Consider the following 19,426-nt stretch of genomic DNA (forward strand, 5'->3'; position numbering starts at 1 on the left):
ACCCTCCGGCGTGAGAATCAGACTAGATTGCTCTTTAAATATAAAAGTATATTAAGAGATTGCTAGAGCAGATATCAGGTATAATATGATGATAATGTGATAAGATATGATAAGATGAGATGGTCATACCATTTGTGGTATTTATAGCCGAAGGTAGGTTTCCAAGGAGGTATGGCCGGCTGCAACAGTGTTCCTGTTCCACCAACAGTAGCCTACGCACGTGCCCTGCTGGTAGTTGGTGGGTAGGTAGCGGCTGATAGCGACCAGGCCTGCTGTATACTATTCCTTTTCCACCAACTGTCAGCTACGCACGTGGTATGACAAGAGTTGGTGAGTAGGCAGCGGCTAATAGTGACATACAGTGTAGGAGCATGCTGCTCGCGCATACTGTTGTCTATAAGCTGTCGTATCTTTAGTCAGATCTTTTTCCCATACCTCGTCAGGTACAGTACAGAAGATCTTCCCGTATCGTACGGACTGGCTTATTTGGGCGGGAGTATTCCCCCTCCCGCCCTTGTGCGGGATTGTTCCCGGCTTCGCTCATTCCTTCAGGTGACACTGAACGATTGAGAGCTAAGTGCCTTGTGCGTGTAGCCTTGCTGCGCGGGTGGCCTTCCCTAATGGCTTGTATCCGAGGCTGCGGGGACAGGCGGAGTCCTTCACCATTGGGAGGCATTTCCTGCGGGACCAGCTTGCGTACTGCGCGTAAGGACGTCACGTCTCTGAGCATGGTTGGTCCTGCGGATCCAGTTGGTTTCTGCGCAGACGTCCCTGTTTAAGGTGAGTCTTGCGTAATGGGCGACGATGGGCGATTTTCGGAGGGAACACCCCCCAACGATAAATGGGGCGACAACCTGGGGAGCTTTTTTTGTCGCCTACAACACTATTAAACAATCATTAAACTTTCATTTCAACTTAACATTTGTTTTATGATAATTTCCCAACTATTATTTCGTTTTTTGGATCACAATTTCAATTAGTCTTGGCTATGTAATGTGCATGTCTTTGGATAGCGTGAATCTAAGGCGGCTTATTATTATTATTATATATCAATTACAAATTTTGGTGTTGCTAAGTGTCGATTGGACCACTTGACGGCACCGCACTAATCCTGAATTTTATTTATTTTTCGTTTTAGTTCTGATATTGTGACAAACATAACGAAAACCGAACGAATTCGTGTAGGCTCACTGCATTTTGATTTAATTAGGGTATCGTAACCAATGTGACGGACATCAGAATTTTCGTAGACTCACCGCCTCAACTTCTGGGATCGGCAATGCTCGGATCTTCCCAACGCCCAAGTGTTATTGACTGACGCCACTCCATTGATCCACCTCAAAATTTATATGTTTTTGTTTTATTTTTGGTTTTTAGTTCCGGTATCATAACACACTTAACCAAAACCGACCAAATTTGCGTCAATTAACCGTCTCAACGTGCGGGACCGACAGCGTTTGCGTTTATCATCGTCTGGGTTTTACTAACCTACTTGGCGCAACGCGCCGACTATAACACTAGTTTATATTTTATACAACACATGTATATATACTTTTATATCAAAAATGGGTATAATGAAAGTTTTTAATTTAATTTAGTTACTCAAACAGGTTAAGTAGGGTCTTTAAAAGTATTGTCAGAAAACTAAGGTTGGGGGGGGGGGGGGGTGTTAAAACCCGTGTGATGGTGTGAAAGGATGCCAAAGGCTATTTGTTAAATAACATGACATACCGAAGCTCGACAATTTATATTGTTTGATGATTGATGTCGTTGGTTATGTTTTTAGAACTGGATCATACAATAAACATGACGTCTTACTAGTTCATTGATTGGATCGCTCATACCGGTTGAACCGGATAGCTTGATAATAAGTTTAAATTTGTTAAAAAAATATAATTAATATAACAAATTTGTAAAATTTAATTATTATTTATACAAACATATTAAAAGAAATAGTTGTAAGTGACTTTTGGTCAGAAAGTTTAGTATTGTTTTGGTTTGATTCAATTATTAAATCAACAAAGTAACAAAAACACAAATTTGGTAGCTACTATAGTGGTAGAGTAACCTCATAGTAATGGGCAACGAAAGGTACAACAACATAGTTATGCTTGAGAAACTAGGACTACAACACGAGACGACGCCAATATAAGAAAGGAGAGATAAAAACACATACAAGGGGACAGCAATGGAAGAGGACGGACAACCAGCTTATTGCTTCTGATGATGACAAAATTTAACAAGAAAAAAAAAAGAAAGAAGAAAAATAAACATAGCATTGTAGCATATAGAACAATAAAGGCATGTTAATCACCACATAATACTTTTTTAATAATACATATAAATAACCATTTTTATATATACAATAAAGGCATGTTAATCACACACAATACTTTTTTAACAATACATATAAATACCATTTTTATATTTATACAACTAGCTTTTACCTCTCGTATTATGGGATTTTTTTACATTTCTTGTTTAATATATATATATATATATATATATTGCATTTTAATTTAATTTATTATAAAAAAGTTTGTAATATACTTGAACCTATCTTGATCCATTTATGTTTTATGTTCCGTTTATGTACATTTTTGGATAAAACATTGAATAAATCATCTACTTAATGTTTTATATTTGTTCATTTGTGTTAATTTAAGTGTGTTTATTTATATTCGTTTATGTTTGTTGTGTTCGTTTACGTGTGCTCATACATATTCATTTATGTCCATTTACCATTGTTCAATTATATTTGTTTATGTTCATTTCAATCTTAAATAAACAAACATTTACCATTGTTCAATTATATTTGTTTATCTTTAACACACATAATATTTTCTTCTGTCTACTGTCAACACCACCTCACTGAGTCTATCCATCCATCCATCCACCCCCAATTACCAAACCCTAACCTAGGGTTTCGTTTCACTTCCATCCAACCATGAAAGTCCACCCAACTCCACCTACCCGCAACCTCACACTCCGCTACGACACCACCACCACCGCCGCCGGCCGTCAAAAGAAGCTCCGGCGGCTCCCACACATCTTCGCCAAAGTCCTCGAACTCCCGTTCTACTCCGACGCCGACGTGTCCGTCGAAGAAACCGCCAATTCGTTCAAATTCGTCGTCGATACAGACGACGATATCGGCACCGACATCACAGCTCACACGATTGAGATCTTGCCAGGCGTTACGAAGATTGTAGTGAGAGGTGTGAGATTGATAGGTAACTTTGAGGTTAATGAGGTGGAATTGAATGTGTGGCGGTTTAGGCTTCCGGCGTCCACGCGTCCGGAGCTTGCTACGGCTGCGTTTAGTGATGGAGAGCTTGTGGTTACCGTGCCGAAATCGGTGTAGGATGGAGGTAATGGTTTGTTATTGTACAGGAATATTATTATTATTATTAATGAATTAATGATGATGATATCTTTATTTGATGGTTTATCATTTGCCTGATTGTTTCAATTGTTTATGATAATTGTTGTTGGTGTTGATTATCTTAAAGTTATGGATTAAATCTTTAGCATCATACTTTTAGCCGCATGGTTGTAAAAATCGCGCCTAGGCGTCGAGTACTCGACGAGTAATCCCCGAGGCATCCCCGATTACTCTCCGACTAAGGTCGAGTACTCCCAACTCCCAGTTGACCGCCAGGGTCTGCCTAGCGATTTTTGCAACCTTGCTTTTAGGTGGCAAATAACTAAACCATGGCATCATATTATATGTTGATGCGGTGTTGATTGCAATGTTGCATCCAAACTAGCTACATAGTACATTGAAACTAGTTATAAAGTTCGTCTGTGGCGTGTCTAGCGTGTAACACCGGGACCAAGTTGTCGAAATCTAACTTGTGAGCAAATTGTGCAAATATAATGATGGTCCAAAACATGAAAATGATATATTGAAGTTTTCCAAGTACAACACCGCATCCTAGTTGTCAAGAAACGACGTATGAACGAAATTTGTAATATAACGAACATCCTTGTTCTAAAATATAGGTATTGTTTATGCTTCACACACAAAAATCAGTTTGTACAGGTACCAGCTTTTATCTGTGTACTATCTATCATATCCTCAATACGGTTGGGTAAGAGTTAAAAGAGATCCTAAGTCACTTTTAAGTGTGAGAATGTGGGTTGTTGGAGTTGGGTTGACTAGTAGTACTTATCTTGCATCTTATAAATGATGAGCAGCTGATCTAAGAGTTAGAATTAGAAAACGTTTATATGGACCGACGTTACAGAGGAAAACCACGCAGAAATGACCCAAATTTAAAAATGGTATAACTTGGGCCACGAGTACGGGGCGGGTTTGTTACCAGTTGACGGGAAGGTCTCGAAGGGTCGGACTGTGTGGCAAAGCCCAACTATCATGTCAGACCTAAATTCTATCATTTGTGCTTCAACTTCACCAAATAAAACATTTATCCAGTTTTCGCAATCTTCATACCCTTAAATTTAGCATTACGCGTTCTCTGGCTGATTTATATAATTTACATTCTTGTGTTTAGAATAACTCTGCATAAGGGAACAATTGTAATTGTTTTGAGCATTCAGAATTCATAAACTTTCTTTTAAAAAATTATCTCAGTTCTTATTTTCTTGGTTCTGCTCGGTGTCAATAAATACCTGTTATATTAAATAGGACTAAAAAGAGTATACCGTTGGTTAAAAAAAGTAGTAAAAAGCAATACATATTTCAAATAAAACGACTTCAAAGTTTAAATGAACTATTTAGAAAATTTCACATGTTTCTTTTATAGTTATTTTCTTAAGTACGTTATCCACTATCAATGAAATACAACTCAAATTGATCTGGTTTGAGTTGAATCACCATGACACCACACTACAACCGTGGCCAACTTGCATACTCCTTTTTATAATAATTGTAGTGATGAAACATGATCTTTTTGTAGGGTAATGTTATGGGCTTTTGGGCATAATGCATGATATGATGGGATTGGTGTCAATGTGGCCTACAAAGTTGTTGTGTTAGGTAAAGAAATTTGTAACTCTTTACAACTCAGGTGGAGCTCAACTCAGTCTCTTGTCAAGTTAGCGGAGGGCTTCTTCCTGGAAACTACTTACAATCATGTTGAAAGTAACACTTTTGATTAAATAAAGTTTTGAAATAGCATTGTTATTATTTAGTTGATTGAATAAATACAATATTATATACAGTCTAAATAGAACACTACGGATTCTAATGTCTCAATATCTTGTCTTTCTATAATCATTTATATAATAAAAGCAAAATAAACAAATTTAATTTTTTGAATTGTGGGGAAAACATAAATTATAGGTTAAATCACCTAAACCAAATTCTAATAAAGTACAACTAAGTTATACTTTTAATTTAAAACGTAAAATATAAATGCAAAGCAATTTATAAGCTGATTATTTATGTTTTAAGAAAATAACTTTGCCGACATGACAAACATTCTAAAAATTCAAATTTGGCTTTTTAATTAGAGTTAATGGCCATTTTCGTCCCTGTGGTTTACTACTTTCGCCACTTCAGTCCAAAATTTTTAATTTTGTCAATTTAGTCCTCATAGTTTTAAATATTAGCCAATTACGTCCCATCCGTCTAACGGCATCCAGCTATGCCGTTAGTTTAAGGGTATTTTTGTCTTTCTCCTTTTAATTTTGAGTTAATGGTCATTTTAGTCCCTGTGGTTTGATATCTTTGCCAATTCAGTCCAAAGTTTAAAAATTTGTCAATTTAATGTTCAGTTTAATTCAGTTTTTTTTATTTTTTATGTTTTTTGTTTATAACCCTGAAGAGCATAATTCAAGCCCAAAACCATCGAGCAACCTCAAATAATGGTATGCGTTTACTCTGTTGACAACAGTAATCATACCCCCCCTCCCCTTATATTTAGTTTCTAGACATTTCCTAAAATCTTCTCCATGGTGGAATTCAATGGTAAAGTGGTCAAGGTAATTCCCTGAAACCGAATTATACAGAAAAAACTAAAAATTGTTTTGTTGATTAATGTATAATAGTTGATTACGACCCAGATTTTCGTTATGATATGTTAATCTCTAAACCCTAAATATTATGCATTCATCAAAGAAACGATTTTTAGTTTTTTCCGTACAATTCGGTTTCACATAATTGCTTTGACCACTTTACCATTGAATTCCACCATGGGGGAGAGTTTAGGAACCGTCTAGAAACTAAATACGAGAGGAGGGGGTATGATTACTGTTGTCGACAGAGTAAATGCAGACTTGTTTTGGGCTTGGATAATGCTCTCTAGGGTTATAGAAAAAAAAACTGACTTAAATTGACAAAATTTCAAACTTTGGACTGAATTGGCAAAAGTATCAAACCACAGGGACGAAAATGACCAATAACTCAAAATAAAAAGGAGAAAGACAAAAATACCCCTGAACTAACGGCATAGCTGGATGCCGTTAGACGGATAGGACGTAATTGGCTAATATTTAAAACTATGAGGACTAAATTGACAAAAATACAAATTTTGGACTGAAGTGGCGAAAGTAGCAAACCACAGGGACGAAAATGGCTATTAACTCTTTTAATTATTGAATAACTACATTACATTGTTATTTTGGTGTAGCGGTAGGAAATATGGGTTTTTCAATGAATACCCAAGTTTAATCCTTACTTACAACACTTTGAGGGATATGGGTGACTCAATAAAGGAAAATTAGGATTTTTGTGATATCCGGTTCGATCCTAAGGGCGTCCGGGTTTTACCACTAGTTGGTCTTCGGACGGGTGGATTATTCCCCAGAATTGAAGATAACTTGGAGATGCTTAAGGGCTTCGTACAACTGGATGAGCCAGTTGACAGTGGCCTTTTGCCATTGAGTCACCTCGTACGAAATACCTTGTTGGTGGTTAAAAAAAGTGTTACTTAATACCTAACTTTGCCAACCACTATCTCAGCATTGCTGCACTATTGCTTTCATGATAAAAAGTTTTGGGTTGAACAGATGGCTATACTTACGAAACCAACCCGGTTAGATTTTTTTAATCATTAATTTGCAATAAACTAACAATAAAAAATTATATAATAAAAGTTACACGGCCATTTTACTCCAAACTAGACTGATAAATCTGCAAACCACTCGTACCGTAAACTGAAAGAACTGAACTCAAACGGACTAGTTTGATTTAGTTAGACAGTTCGAACGATTTGGTTACGATGATTTGTAAACAACCCTATACTCCATCATTCGCTCATCCACCACCACCACCGCACCCTTAGTCTCACTACAGTTCAACAAATTTTGGACCACCAATGCTGTCACAATGCTCCAGCTCCTCTCACTACAATTCAACAGAAAACCTACTGGCAAAACTCTCTCTGTCCACTTAAAAAAAAATCAAACACCCTAATGATAAAATCTCAAATCCTAACAATCCATATAGAACACAAACAAACCACATAAACCAACAAACTGCAGTCATTATGTTAGTACCAAACCGTCTCTACAAGCAAACTTTTCACCGAGTTCGTTCACATGCACCTTCAAACACTATACAACACCTTACCAACCCATACGAAACCTCACCACGCCGTGCAACACCTTACCACAACGTAGATTGTAGGTGATACTTTTGGATCAGTTTTGTTGTATCATTAAACACCTACTGACTCATTGAGACAAATCTTAGCAGAGGAAAAAAGTGTGAACGTGAATGCACACAAATCATCATTCCATCCTTGGTTGGGTGAGAGACTCTTGCCTTTAAGGCTTTGTGTGGTAAAGGGGCTACAAAATGGGGCGATTTGCGCCATGTAGCGTCTAGTCAGTAAAGGGTATGTTTTTGTTTTTGTGGTGTAATGGTGTTATAGCCCCATATATATATATATATATATATATATATATATATATATATATATATATATATATATATATATATATATATATATATATATATATATATATAACACGCATATATAATAATAATAATATACACAACATAGGCGAGAATTACCCCCCCCCCCTAATTGCCCCCGCCGGATTCGCCCCAAAAGTTCGCCCATTACATATGGCCTTAGTGAGAAGACCAGGGTGCAAATCATGTCATGAAGTAAACCATTGATGTAATTTATAAGTAGGAGTAGACGGGCGTGAGAGTTAAAAAAGATATATACATATACACAAAATACATACTAAACTCAACCTATACCACCATTAAACTCACCATGCAAATCAGTTCAAACCACAATCATATTTTCTGTGTAAATCTGAAGATTTTGGTTAGCATGTATTACAGGGAAGATTAAGTGTATGTGTCAAATTGCTTGCAATTTTCTTTTCATCTTTCCGTTAAAATATCAAGAGCATCCACAATGGGTGTTTATGGTGTCTTTCATTTATAAAACTGGTTATAAATATGTAATCCATATTTTGTGTCAAATACCAACATGTTTACTTAAAACATATACTCATTGAAAAGGAAAACAAAACAGGTCCCCAACAACAAGCCGAATAAATGATTTAAGGTCAAACAAGCTAGAGAACAAAACTCAACAACAATTTCTTCATATGAAATCTCTAAAACTTAAAAGACCATAATATCTTTTCAAATAAATGAGAACAAAGGTTCAAGAAGATATCTTCTAAACCAAAATAAGTGAAATATAACTTATCGCTTCTTGGAGACACCAACAGTCTTTCCCCTGCGACCAGTGGTCTTAGTGTGCTGTCCACGAACCCGGAGACCCCAATAGTGACGAAGACCACGATGGTTCCTGTAAGTGTCAAACCAACCCAAGTTGAGTAACAGTAACAGGTTAAAAATCAAATATTTTGAGCTGCTTTAAGGATAAAACGAACCTGATTTTCTTCAAACGCTCCAAATCATCTCTGAGCTTCATGTCAAGGGCATTAGAGGTCACCTGGGAGTACTTTCCATCCTTGTAATCTTTCTTTCTGTTAAGAAACCAGTCTGGGATTTTAAACTGACGAGGATTAGCAACGATTGTCATCAAGTTATCAATCTCAGCACTTGAAAGTTCGCCAGCTCTGCATGAAATAAAGTTCGTAGAATGATCATAATAAAATAAAGCTGCATTTTTATTCAAAACTACCTCTTGTTCATGTCCACATCAGCCTTCTTGCAAACAATGTTTGCAAAACGGCGACCAATACCCTTAATAGAGGTCATAGCAAACATGATCTTCTGTTTGCCATCAACATTTGTGTTCTGAACACGAAGAATGTGCTGGAAGTCCTCATTTGCAACAAGAGACTGAAAATTTATGCACAAATACGTCAACTACCCACACATGAAAAGAACAAGCACATGAAAAAGTGAACAAAAACTAATTATTACCATGGCTGAAATGTGATTGAGCTCCTTCTCTTCTGCAAACACCTGCAATGTAGATCGAAAATGTTAACGTCGGTGCGTAGAACAAACCGTTTTAGTATATCAGCCGTCCATTTGGGAACGACCATGTAAATTATGTAAACCGTCCAAAGCCAGCTCAAAATGATTTATCAGACAATCAAATGGTAACCTTTGAAACTATTTTCCTAATAAATTTTCAAAATACTTTAACAAGCATACAGTTTAATGCAAGTACATGAATTATAAAACAACTTAAGTATTATTCAGCACAAAAATAATGGATCTTAGTTCAAGTAAATATAACTGCATTAACTATTATATTACATGCTACACATAAACCCTAATTTCAAACAAAATATAGCCACATAAGCGGTAATCAAAATTTCCAGTTTCAGCAAAGCAACATAATCTCTAATACAATTGTAAACACCTGCTCTAAAAGCAATCAACAATAAGCATATACGGTAATACAAATGATATTATAGCTTCGAAACCCTAGCTTACGGTTTGAGCTATGATCTAACTGTGTGAGGACGTTAACAAGTAAATAACTATACGATTCAGGTATCCAAATGGACATAATGAACAATAGAATATAACAGCTAGTTGCATTAGCGCCAAACCTCCGATGGACGGCGGACGGCTACTTTCGTTCTCCAGAGAAGTATCAAATGAAACCTAATTTCAGGTTAAAATGACTCCCAACCTCAAACCGTATCTGGGCTGGGATGGGCCGGGCCAGGCCTGGGTTGGTTAAAGTTTATATATTATAGTTTGCTTTATATGTGCACAAATTGGGTATTTGAAAAACCCGGATTCGGGTATGGAACTGGGTTCGGGTATTGAAATATCGGGTATTAGCAATACTCGAGTCGGTTCTGGGTCCGGGTATTGCCTCTAAAAACCATACCCTATGTATCGAGTTCGGGTCGGGTATTGAATCGAGTATTCTAAAACAGGGTATTTGAATACCCTATTTTCGGGTATTGAAAAAACCATATTTTCGGGTTTTTTCCAGGTAAGCATTGGAATTTTTAGGGGTATTTTTCGGTATTTTCTAGTTATTTTTTCGGTAATTTCGGGTATAGATCGGGTATTTGAAAAACCTAATTTCGGGTATTGGAAAAACCCGGTTCCGGGTATGGAACCGTTTGGGTTTTTTGGGTATTACCGAGTACAAATTGGGTCCGCGTATTAAAAACCCGGGTATAAAAAAAGCCGGTTCCGAGTTTTTTTTCAGGCCCGATTCCGGGTTCGAGTTTTTTGTGCAACTCTAGTTTGCTTTGCTTTTCAAATTAATCAATAACATAAAAACATTAGAGAGATGCATCATCATTAATAAATTATTATTATTTTTACACAAATGTAAGAATTTGAACCGACAATCTCACATTATAATCATAAAGATTTAAACTGATAATTTTATATTTGCGAGAGCGGACCTCATTAGTCATACCACTAGACTAATGGGTATTGTTATACCTCTTATTAAACAAAATGTTGATTTGTTTTATTAATTTATTTTTATTTTATAGTTAAAGGGTTATAAAGATTAAACACATTAAGCTTTGGGCTATTTAAGAGTCCGACATAGTCTAGAATGAAAGGAATAAAATGGGAAAAGTGTCTATTTAGGAAAGAAAAGAAAAATTAATTAGAAGTGCAAATCACATGTACCAAAATCATTATGATATCAAATATAACGAATGATTATTATATAATTAAATATTATTTGTGTAAGAGAGTCTCAAAATTTTACTTTATAAAAGAGATATTACTAGATATGTTTGCCTTTTTTTCAACTATACACTTGCATTAAAGATTTCAAAATTTATATAAACCAGGTGAAAAGCCCGTCGCGTTGGGTGGCCCAACAACGTGAGTTTGATCAGCATTGGGTAAACACATCATAACTAAATCAAAAATAAATTCGTTAACATATAAGCACAAACAAAGTAACATATTTTTAAAACAAAAAAGAAAACAAAACATGACGTTGCAACGGCAAATCGACGCGAACTTGGTCGGTATCGAGTTACGGCACAAGAGCTGAAGTTGAAAATAAATTCGTTGCCACCCAAACACAACAAATTAACATGTTTAAAACAATAAAAAAAACTCGCGTCTTACGCCAACAAACCGACATTAAATCGTAAACATGAATTAGTAAGATCCCAAAAAAAGTAACACAAGAAGAAATCCACGCTGGCTATGAACCAATGTGAATTCGGTTGGCATCAACGGTCCCGACATTTTATTAATAGGCTCATGGGTCCACCAGTATTACTAAAATAAATAAAAAGAAACTAGTCATTAACAAATTCGAACTTGTGAGGAAGAAATCAAGATTATTTATTTAACATTTTTTACGTAACCATCACACTAACAAATAACATTTGTCAAAATACGGAAACTATTTCATTAAAAGTCTAGATAAAGTTGGAAAAAAAAAGTTGTGACACCGACAATCCCCTATTTATCTTTTGTATAACAATTTTAAAACAATGATACTATCTAGCCTTCAAAGAAACTTGCATCAACTCAAAACACCAAAAGTATAACTTAAATAGAGGTTGCAAAAATCATGGCTAAGCACCAAGTACTCCCCACCTAGGTTGAGTACTCGCAACTCACCAACAAACCGACTTGACATTGCTTAATAACTTCTGCAACCATGATTGAAATAGGAGTCTTCACATTTAACTAGACAACTGAATAATCAAAAGAAATTTAAAATCAGTTTCCAAATCTGATTAGCATCCAAACCAAATTTGGCATTCAATATATCTGAACCAGTCTAAATGCAAATAACTTGAAAACCCAAAAACCGATTCGATAAACTCCTTTTTAAAATGATAAATCTTGATGCATACAATATCTTTTATGCCCCAAAAGTTATCTAATATTAATATCAACATGAACTCAAAACAACAGTTTAAAATCTGAAAAAAGCATATAACATAGCAGCCAAAAGCTTTCACTACAGAGATTTACTAATAGACAACAAATTTAAAAACTTCCTCTAATAAAGCCAACCAACTCTCTAAAAAGTAAGCACCCAATACTTTTAACTTGCTTTCTTTTTACAGCAATCCACCTGCATTAAGTAATCAAGAATCATAAACTGATACATCATATTAAACACCTAAAATAAAACCAAAGATGGGGATTACCAGTTAAACCAAAACAAGAGATTGAGTTGCAGCGTTGTCAACTTGAACCATTGGATCAGATAGCTCAAATGAGGTTTTGCACACTTGTGGCTCCCTTGAAATAGTTTCATCTTCGGTTGACTGGATATCGACATCAGTTGCAGCAGGTTGAAGATTCAAATCAAAACTGTTCTTAGGAATAGCTTCGGATGTCAACTGAGACATGTCGACGCCAGTGACATCATCGTTGACTGAACCCGCCGGTTTATGTTCATCGTTGGACTGCACAGATTGGAATTCAGACGTTTGCAACGAGGTTGTGAGTGTTTCTGGTTCAGGATGTGTAGCAAGAGCTTGCTCGTTGAAAAGGGTATTATAGTCATTTTCCAAAGTTTGGTTCTTGATGAGAGGTTTGTGAAGAATATCTGTACCAGGAAACACTATCAAACTGATTCCCTTCATTGCCTGCCTCACCAATTCCTCGGATGGCTTGAAACCAAACACTTCGGTCCATGTTTTATAAAGTTCAGGGATTGCAGGAATCACCAGCTCATCAACACCAAGAGAACAAAGAGCCTGAATAAAAATAAATTACAGATCATAAATGCACTGAAAAATAGCTACTAATCAAGCATGAAATTTTTTTTGGAAACGTTAAAAATAACATACGCCTTCAATTGCGTCCAAGAGTCGACGACACATCCCTTGGCGTCGATACATGTTACGGGTTCCAATAAAGGGCATTTCTGCTAATTGGATTCCATGGATTCTGTTATGGTGAAAACACGGGTGAGCAATGTGAGAACAAAATTTTAAAAAAGAAATGAAAACAAAAAAACGAACAAATGAAATTAGAAATTGGAACCTTATAGATGCTGCTGCGGTTAATTCACCATCCTTTTCCAGAATTGCTGTATAGAATCCGGAATAATCCAACCTCCTAAAGTTTGACCTGGCAAGATTTTTTAACAGGATGTTAATTTTAGAAATTATTTTTGTACTTTCATCTTTAAGTTTCTCCTTAAAAATTGTTTAAAGCGCATTCAAAACCCTAAACCCGATTCGTAATCTTAGAAATTCACATTAAAATTACTTATTTAGTTTGTATCTTTATCGCTTTCTATATTAGAATTGATTTTTGTTTTCAAACAATGTGTTTGATATCTTGTTGCTCACTCAACAATTAAAATTAAAACAAAAAAATAGATAATGTGAATATTTTAAAACCACCTCCACTTTGAGTTTAAAAAAGCCAATAAAATACACCTAGAAAAGCATTTCAACCTAAGATAGACAGCAATCTTAATTTGGAAACCTACCTAGCATAAAAAGTAACGCACGCACGAATAATGAGAACTTACCCACAGTTGTAAACAACATCGTGGATCCTATTGACTCCACTTCTTTCATCCATAACTGGCACAAAACATTCATCCATAACAGAGAACGCAACAGCCAATTTGGAATTGCAGTGAACTTTCATTGGATCATCAAGATCTTGGCTAAGATCATAACACTTGAGTAGGGTCCATGAATAACCTTCTTTAAGTTCAAACTTGACCCCAATATACGTCTGCAGTTGCTCATAGAGCTATGAGAAAACAAAATATTAGATAACAAGATCGCAAACGAAAACTATTTTAAAACAGAAAACTGTTAATGCAACGTCAACTGAAAAAATCAATTGGCATTATAGTCAACTGAAATATAATCCAAAATTAGAAAACCTCTCCTCTTAACTCAAAAACAAAATGCATATTTTTATGGATATCATGAAATCTAACTGACATCAACACAAATAGGGTTATATCTTATATTAATTAAACCAACATAACTGTAAAAATGTGCCTATATAGAAACTATCTTTTATGTACATACCTCCAGGCATTTCTTCCCACAAAAAGATAGGCTACTAGAACCAGCATCTGCCACGTTTTCTTCTTCTAAGCATGGGCGGTGAACTGTAAATAACAAAATGTTTGTTAACAACTTAACATAATTATCAGAAAACAAAATCCAGAAAAAAGATACGAAAAAGAAAGAAACTAGCATCTTCAATGACTAGATCTTACATTTTTCCTCACACAAACAGCATTTGACCATCTCAGAAGTATGTGACGCACCACACGCAACTAGCCCACAAAATTTGCAACAGCAGTATATGCAGTACCAGTCACCAGAAGGAAAGTTCTACAATGCACACAAACTACATTAGAATCAATAAGGTAAAAACATAAAACTTTATCAATTTAGCATCTAAACTAGTTATATTCATTAGTCGCATATGGTAAAAGACTAAAAGTGGCAAAATGAGCAGCTCGGTTTGGTTGACAGCAAACACCTTTTGTATATTCTTTATAGATAACAAGATAGTTAACTACGATTACAAAAGTCAATGATGTTTGAATAATTATCTAAATTTTAAATAAGACAATATAAAAGGTTGTATGCAACGCCAAAAGAATATTTGGTTGCACTCAGTTAGGGAACAAAGCGAGCCCAGATTACGATAATAATATGGCATCGTCACACCAAACTAAAAACTTTTTATTAATATAGAGAAAAGAAAATCGGATTACCTCAATATCAAGGCAGCTCTGATGAAATGTCGAAGGGCATCCATCACAACAAATCAAGTCACCACCATCTCCACAAATGTTACATGTGTCATCATGAGGATCATCACCTTTAACATCAACATTACTGAATTTAATATCGGTCAACGCCGTTTCTTTCTTCCAGGAGTTCAGCAAACACGTAAAAAGCGACGCTCCGGACTCATAATGTATACTTTTGAGCGCCTGATCAAGTTTCCCACCACCATGAGACACAAACTTTGATACATCCATAGTTTCATTACAGCAACTACAATGAAGCCCATCACACGTAACTTGGCCCTCAAGCAACTTGTTTCTCCTTCTACCTTCCCCATATACAAATTTACCACCTACCACAATAACACCTGAATCTATCATCCAAGAGATAATATTTCTTTTCCCGTTAAACAGGCTAAAGTCATCATCATCTTGATCCACACCCTTATTAGAGCTACGAGCCACCAGGCATGGCTTTCTACTTTGCCTACCGTTTTGACTTACTTTTGGCCGCCTTTGGATTGCTGACTCAGCAACAACACTATCTTTTTTCACTTTGACATTTGATGTTTTGTTAGCCAATTTTACAGTAGATTTTTGAACAGCTTTCCTCTTTTTACCGTCTTTGCGCTTCTTGTTGAGTATTTTACACAACGCATCATCTCCACTGATGACTATTTCAGCCTTACTTATATTCTTGCCTTTTTTGCCTTTCTTCTTATTCTTATCACTTCTAATCTTGGAAACAATTCTTAATAAAGTGTTCATTTCTTCATCGGGTATTGGAGTAAATGCAGCGATTTCTTTATCATCGGCATCATCGTTTTCTATTTTCTTTTTTAGAGAAAAATAAGCTTTGGTGATAGACCAATGTGTTCTCCCTTTTTGATCAACATATACCGCATCCAAGTAATCTCTTCCTTGCCTTGGTCTATACTCGATTGTCCATCCGGCTTTCGTAATCATACCACTTATTTGTTCCCTAACAGCTTGTTGTTTCTTTTTCCTCTCCTCCCCTGTAAGGGTATTGTTCAACTGTTTCGTACTTTCATCTGTAACAGCTTCTTCATTGTTGTCACCACTACCAGCAATATCAAATTCTTGATCTTGATTTTGCACATGCTCAACTGTTGTATCTTTGTGTTTTCTCTTTTGTTGTTTACCCGTTAATTGACTGCTTTCTTTCTGAAGGTCAATTTGATTCAAGCATACATCTTTTGTCTTGAAAGGTCTTCCAGGACGTTTTTGTTTCTTTGGTGGTCTACCCACCGGTTGCTTTCTTTCATCGACTTCTTTTAGATTCTCATCTTGATCAAAAGATTCATCATTTGTCTTTCTTCTGAGACCAGCTTCATTCTTGGGAGGTCTCCCGCGACGTTTTTGTTTCTTCTTTGGTCCACGGGTGCTTTTAATGACTTCTTTCTGAAACTCAGAGTGGTCAAAACATTCAGCTTCCATTTTTCTTTTGAAACCGACAACACTCTCATCCACCTTGGCACTACCACTCATTGCCTGAGTCCTTGACCGCAATACCCGACCCGTGACTTTGACTTCATCTTTATCAACTTTGACCGTTTTAGGATTCGTATCTCCATTACAATCGGAACTTTCCAAAACTTTCTTCTTCCTCCCCCTTGTACTACACTTTCTAAGCGTCATAACACCATCATCATTATTCTCACCAACGACCATAGAACCATCAGATGCCACTTTATTACATTCTTCTTGTCCACCTGTGACAACCTTCATGTCATCACCAATATCCACTCCGCTCTCACCTTCTACAACTTCAGACTTGTTTTCACATTCCATTTCTACTTTATGAGTTTAATTGTCCGCAAAAACCTTAAGCTAAAACCAGACTCCAACGAGTTCAAATTCACCAAAGCCGAAGTAAACATTAAACCATTATATCACACCGCATCCATTTTCCAACAATTTCTTTATACAGAGTTGAAGTAATGAATATATCAGCAAAAGGCACCTGCTTTGAGCCGCATTGCTAAAAACCCTAAACACCATCATCACAAAACATTGTAAGAGCATAATTCAAATCACACACACACAGACACTGTAGGAGCTAGGAATAACAAAAACCCTAAATAAAACATCAGAAGCTTTAATCAGTTAGATCGAATTGAAAAGCTAAAACCCCAATCGAATCGGTTTATAGTTAGAAATCATCATCGGCACACAGATCAATAATATAAATAACATATGGACGGTAGGAGCTACAGATTAATTAATGTTGTAAGTAAATAAAAATAAATCAGGTGGAGTGAATAGTACGGATACATGTTACCTGATTAATAATCGGAATGTCGATTGAAGCTGCCGCCGATAACCTAAAATAAAGGTAAAGGGGATACGAAAGAAAGAAAGAAGCACCGATTGAATTGAATTGAAGTGAAGTAATAATAATAATAATAATAATAATAATAATAATAATAATAATAATAATAATAATAATAATAATAATAATAATGAATATTGGTTGGCAGGCAGATGGAAGATTTTGGGGGTTTTGATTTCGAATCTTCTGATAAAATTAGGCGGGATTTCCTCCTTTTCAGGGCTTTTTTATTGTTTGGTTTCCCTCCCATCTCCATATATTATTCATCCAAACATCATTACATTAATTTTACCTATTTGATAATCCAACGTTAAATCAATAAAAGGCGTAACCAAGTAAGAGTGTAACATCCCGAAATTTCAAGATAATATTAATTATATTACTTAATAATAGAGGGAAAGTTTACTCGAGTTATCAGGAAATAAATAAAAGAATAGGAGTTGGTATGGGTCGGGCTAGTGTCGGGTAATGGACGTTGGTTATGGATTTGGATTAATAGAGATGGGTTAAATAAGAATGGGCCTTAGGTCCATGGGATTTCAGGGATATAAATATCCCATAAACCCCAAAATATCTTTCATATTTCACCAAACTCCCTAACACACACATACCCACTAACTTCGCCGGAAACGGCTGAGCCAAGGGAAGAATCGGGCAGGTCCGAGAGAGAGCGATTAGTTGTGTTAACAAGTTAAACGAGATCCAAACAAGCTCAAAAAGGTATGATTCTTGATATTTGAGGTTTAAAGATCCAAGCTTTTTAGTGTATAAGTGACCAAAAATGGTCGGGAAGCGTAGTGGGTGATATTGAACCATAGCAAGGGTGTTAAAATCGCTCAAAATGCTGAAAGAAACCGAACAGCGGCCGTCTGGGCAACTTCGCCTTCATCTGGGCAACTTCGCCTTCAACGCGATGAACTTCGCCTGCAAGCTAAGTTCGCCTGATGGCAACTTCGCTGTAAAGTTAAGTTCGCCTAAGGTTCAACTTCGCCTGAAGCCAAGTTCGCCTGATGACAACTTCGCCTGAAGCCAAGTTCGCCTGATGGCAACTTCGCTGTAAAGCTAAGTTCGCCTAAGGTTAACTTCGCCTAGAGCTAAGTTCGCCCGAGGGTTAACTTCGCCTAAAGCCAAGTTTGATTAGAAAATAAATTATAAAGCGATAAGTTAAAGTAAGCTAATACTAGGCCACCAGATTAGATCAGACGAGTATTGATACGTGTAACTTGTACAGTCAGCCGAGCTCAGTTAGAGAAGGGATTTACAGCTATCAGAAAAAGAAGCAGAATTCAGGTGAGTTTCTAGCCCCATTTATGTGTTACGTTTTCGGGGCTGTGCGCATACTCAATATGTTTGTTAATACACTTATCCTAAGAGATAAGTGTATGCCTTATATGGATAATGTGAAATATATGAATCATTGCTTGACGGTACGTGAACGATCTTCGGATATTGCACGTATCGTCAAGGGAAGTGACTAGCTCCTCACATGGATATTAAATAATAAAGTATAGTGTTCCTTTTATGGAAGGTATAGTGTTCCTTTTATGGATAGTAAAGTGTTCCTTCTATGGATAGTATAGTGTTCCTCCTATGGAAAGTATATATGGTAGGGTAATGGTAATGGTTCTTCTAATAAATATTACGTGACGATCCTCCTATGGATATTTATACAAGGTTAAGGTAGTAATATGTGTCTTCGGATACGGGAAGTAATATATGAGAATAGATTGTATGTTGCCTGATTAACTAGAACTCACTCAGCGTAGCTGACTTTTAGTATGCACGCAGGTGAGCTGATTATAGAGTTAGCATGAGGATGACACACGGCATGGATTGAACGGCTGGCATCTGAAGAAAGAAGTAAAAATGTTTTGGATATAAAGTTTTGTGTTATGGTATCAAAGAAAAGATTTAATGTTTTATAACAAATGATGGATGTTTTATATTCCGCGAAAAGTTTTAATAAACTCTGATTTGATGG

General features: G+C 36.1%; 3 protein-coding genes across 4 annotated transcripts; 1 reads left to right on the forward strand and 2 right to left on the reverse strand.

The window, feature by feature from the left end:
- Positions 1-2,865: 2,865 nt before the first annotated feature.
- Positions 2,866-5,122, forward strand: LOC143559561 (uncharacterized). The gene is made up of 2 exons (XM_077048095.1): positions 2,866-3,371; positions 4,923-5,122. The coding sequence occupies exon 1, from the start codon at positions 2,948-2,950 to the stop codon at positions 3,362-3,364; it is 417 nt and encodes a 138-aa protein (XP_076904210.1). The 5' UTR covers positions 2,866-2,947; the 3' UTR covers positions 3,365-3,371; positions 4,923-5,122.
- Positions 5,123-8,506: 3,384 nt separating this feature from the next.
- LOC143559590 (small ribosomal subunit protein uS13z/uS13y/uS13x) lies at positions 8,507-10,023 on the reverse strand. Its single transcript, XM_077048118.1, has 5 exons — positions 9,970-10,023; positions 9,329-9,370; positions 9,084-9,244; positions 8,830-9,018; positions 8,507-8,744 (listed from the first exon to the last, which is right to left on the reverse strand). Exons 2-5 carry the CDS (start codon positions 9,329-9,331, stop codon positions 8,639-8,641), a joined length of 459 nt encoding a protein of 152 aa, XP_076904233.1. The 5' UTR covers positions 9,332-9,370; positions 9,970-10,023; the 3' UTR covers positions 8,507-8,638.
- A 2,118-nt stretch (positions 10,024-12,141) lies between these two features.
- LOC143559591 (increased DNA methylation 1-like) lies at positions 12,142-17,500 on the reverse strand. Of its 2 annotated transcripts, none has more exons than XM_077048119.1 (8): positions 17,395-17,500; positions 15,078-17,103; positions 14,571-14,688; positions 14,377-14,459; positions 13,860-14,089; positions 13,168-13,450; positions 12,520-13,074; positions 12,142-12,443 (listed from the first exon to the last, which is right to left on the reverse strand). In XM_077048119.1, exons 2-7 carry the CDS (start codon positions 16,902-16,904, stop codon positions 12,523-12,525), a joined length of 3,093 nt encoding a protein of 1,030 aa, XP_076904234.1. In that variant the 5' UTR covers positions 16,905-17,103; positions 17,395-17,500; the 3' UTR covers positions 12,142-12,443; positions 12,520-12,522. The 2 variants fall into 2 exon arrangements, with proteins under 2 accessions (XP_076904234.1, XP_076904235.1); XM_077048120.1 differs by lacking the exon at positions 17,395-17,500 and having other exon boundaries at positions 13,168-13,267; positions 13,364-13,450; positions 15,078-17,313.
- Between the last annotated feature and the right edge of the window lie 1,926 nt (positions 17,501-19,426).

This window comes from Bidens hawaiensis, unplaced genomic scaffold, assembly GCF_021521415.1.
Source record: "Bidens hawaiensis isolate Kalapana, Puna unplaced genomic scaffold, B.hawaiensis_p1.1 tig00019940_1, whole genome shotgun sequence".
NCBI classification, from domain to species: domain Eukaryota; kingdom Viridiplantae; phylum Streptophyta; class Magnoliopsida; order Asterales; family Asteraceae; genus Bidens; species Bidens hawaiensis.

Bases quoted from the DNA above. Each gene is read 5' to 3' on its own strand.
- LOC143559561 (XM_077048095.1), top strand. From the start codon at position 2,948: ATGAAAGTCCACCCAACTCCACCTACCCGCAACCTCACACTCCGCTAC.
- LOC143559590 (XM_077048118.1), bottom strand. The intron at 9,019-9,083 runs GTAGTTTTGAAT...TATTTCATGCAG, and splicing joins GATGTGGACATGAACAAGAG to AGCTGGCGAACTTTCAAGTG. The intron at 8,745-8,829 runs GTTCGTTTTATC...TGACACTTACAG, and splicing joins GAGCGTTTGAAGAAAATCAG to GAACCATCGTGGTCTTCGTC.
- LOC143559591 (XM_077048119.1), bottom strand. From the start codon at position 16,904: ATGGAATGTGAAAACAAGTCTGAAGTTGTAGAAGGTGAGAGCGGAGTG. The intron at 14,460-14,570 runs GTAAGATCTAGT...TGTTATTTACAG, and splicing joins CTGTTTGTGTGAGGAAAAAT to TTCACCGCCCATGCTTAGAA. The intron at 13,075-13,167 runs GTATGTTATTTT...ATTTTTATTCAG, and splicing joins TCTTGGACGCAATTGAAGGC to GCTCTTTGTTCTCTTGGTGT.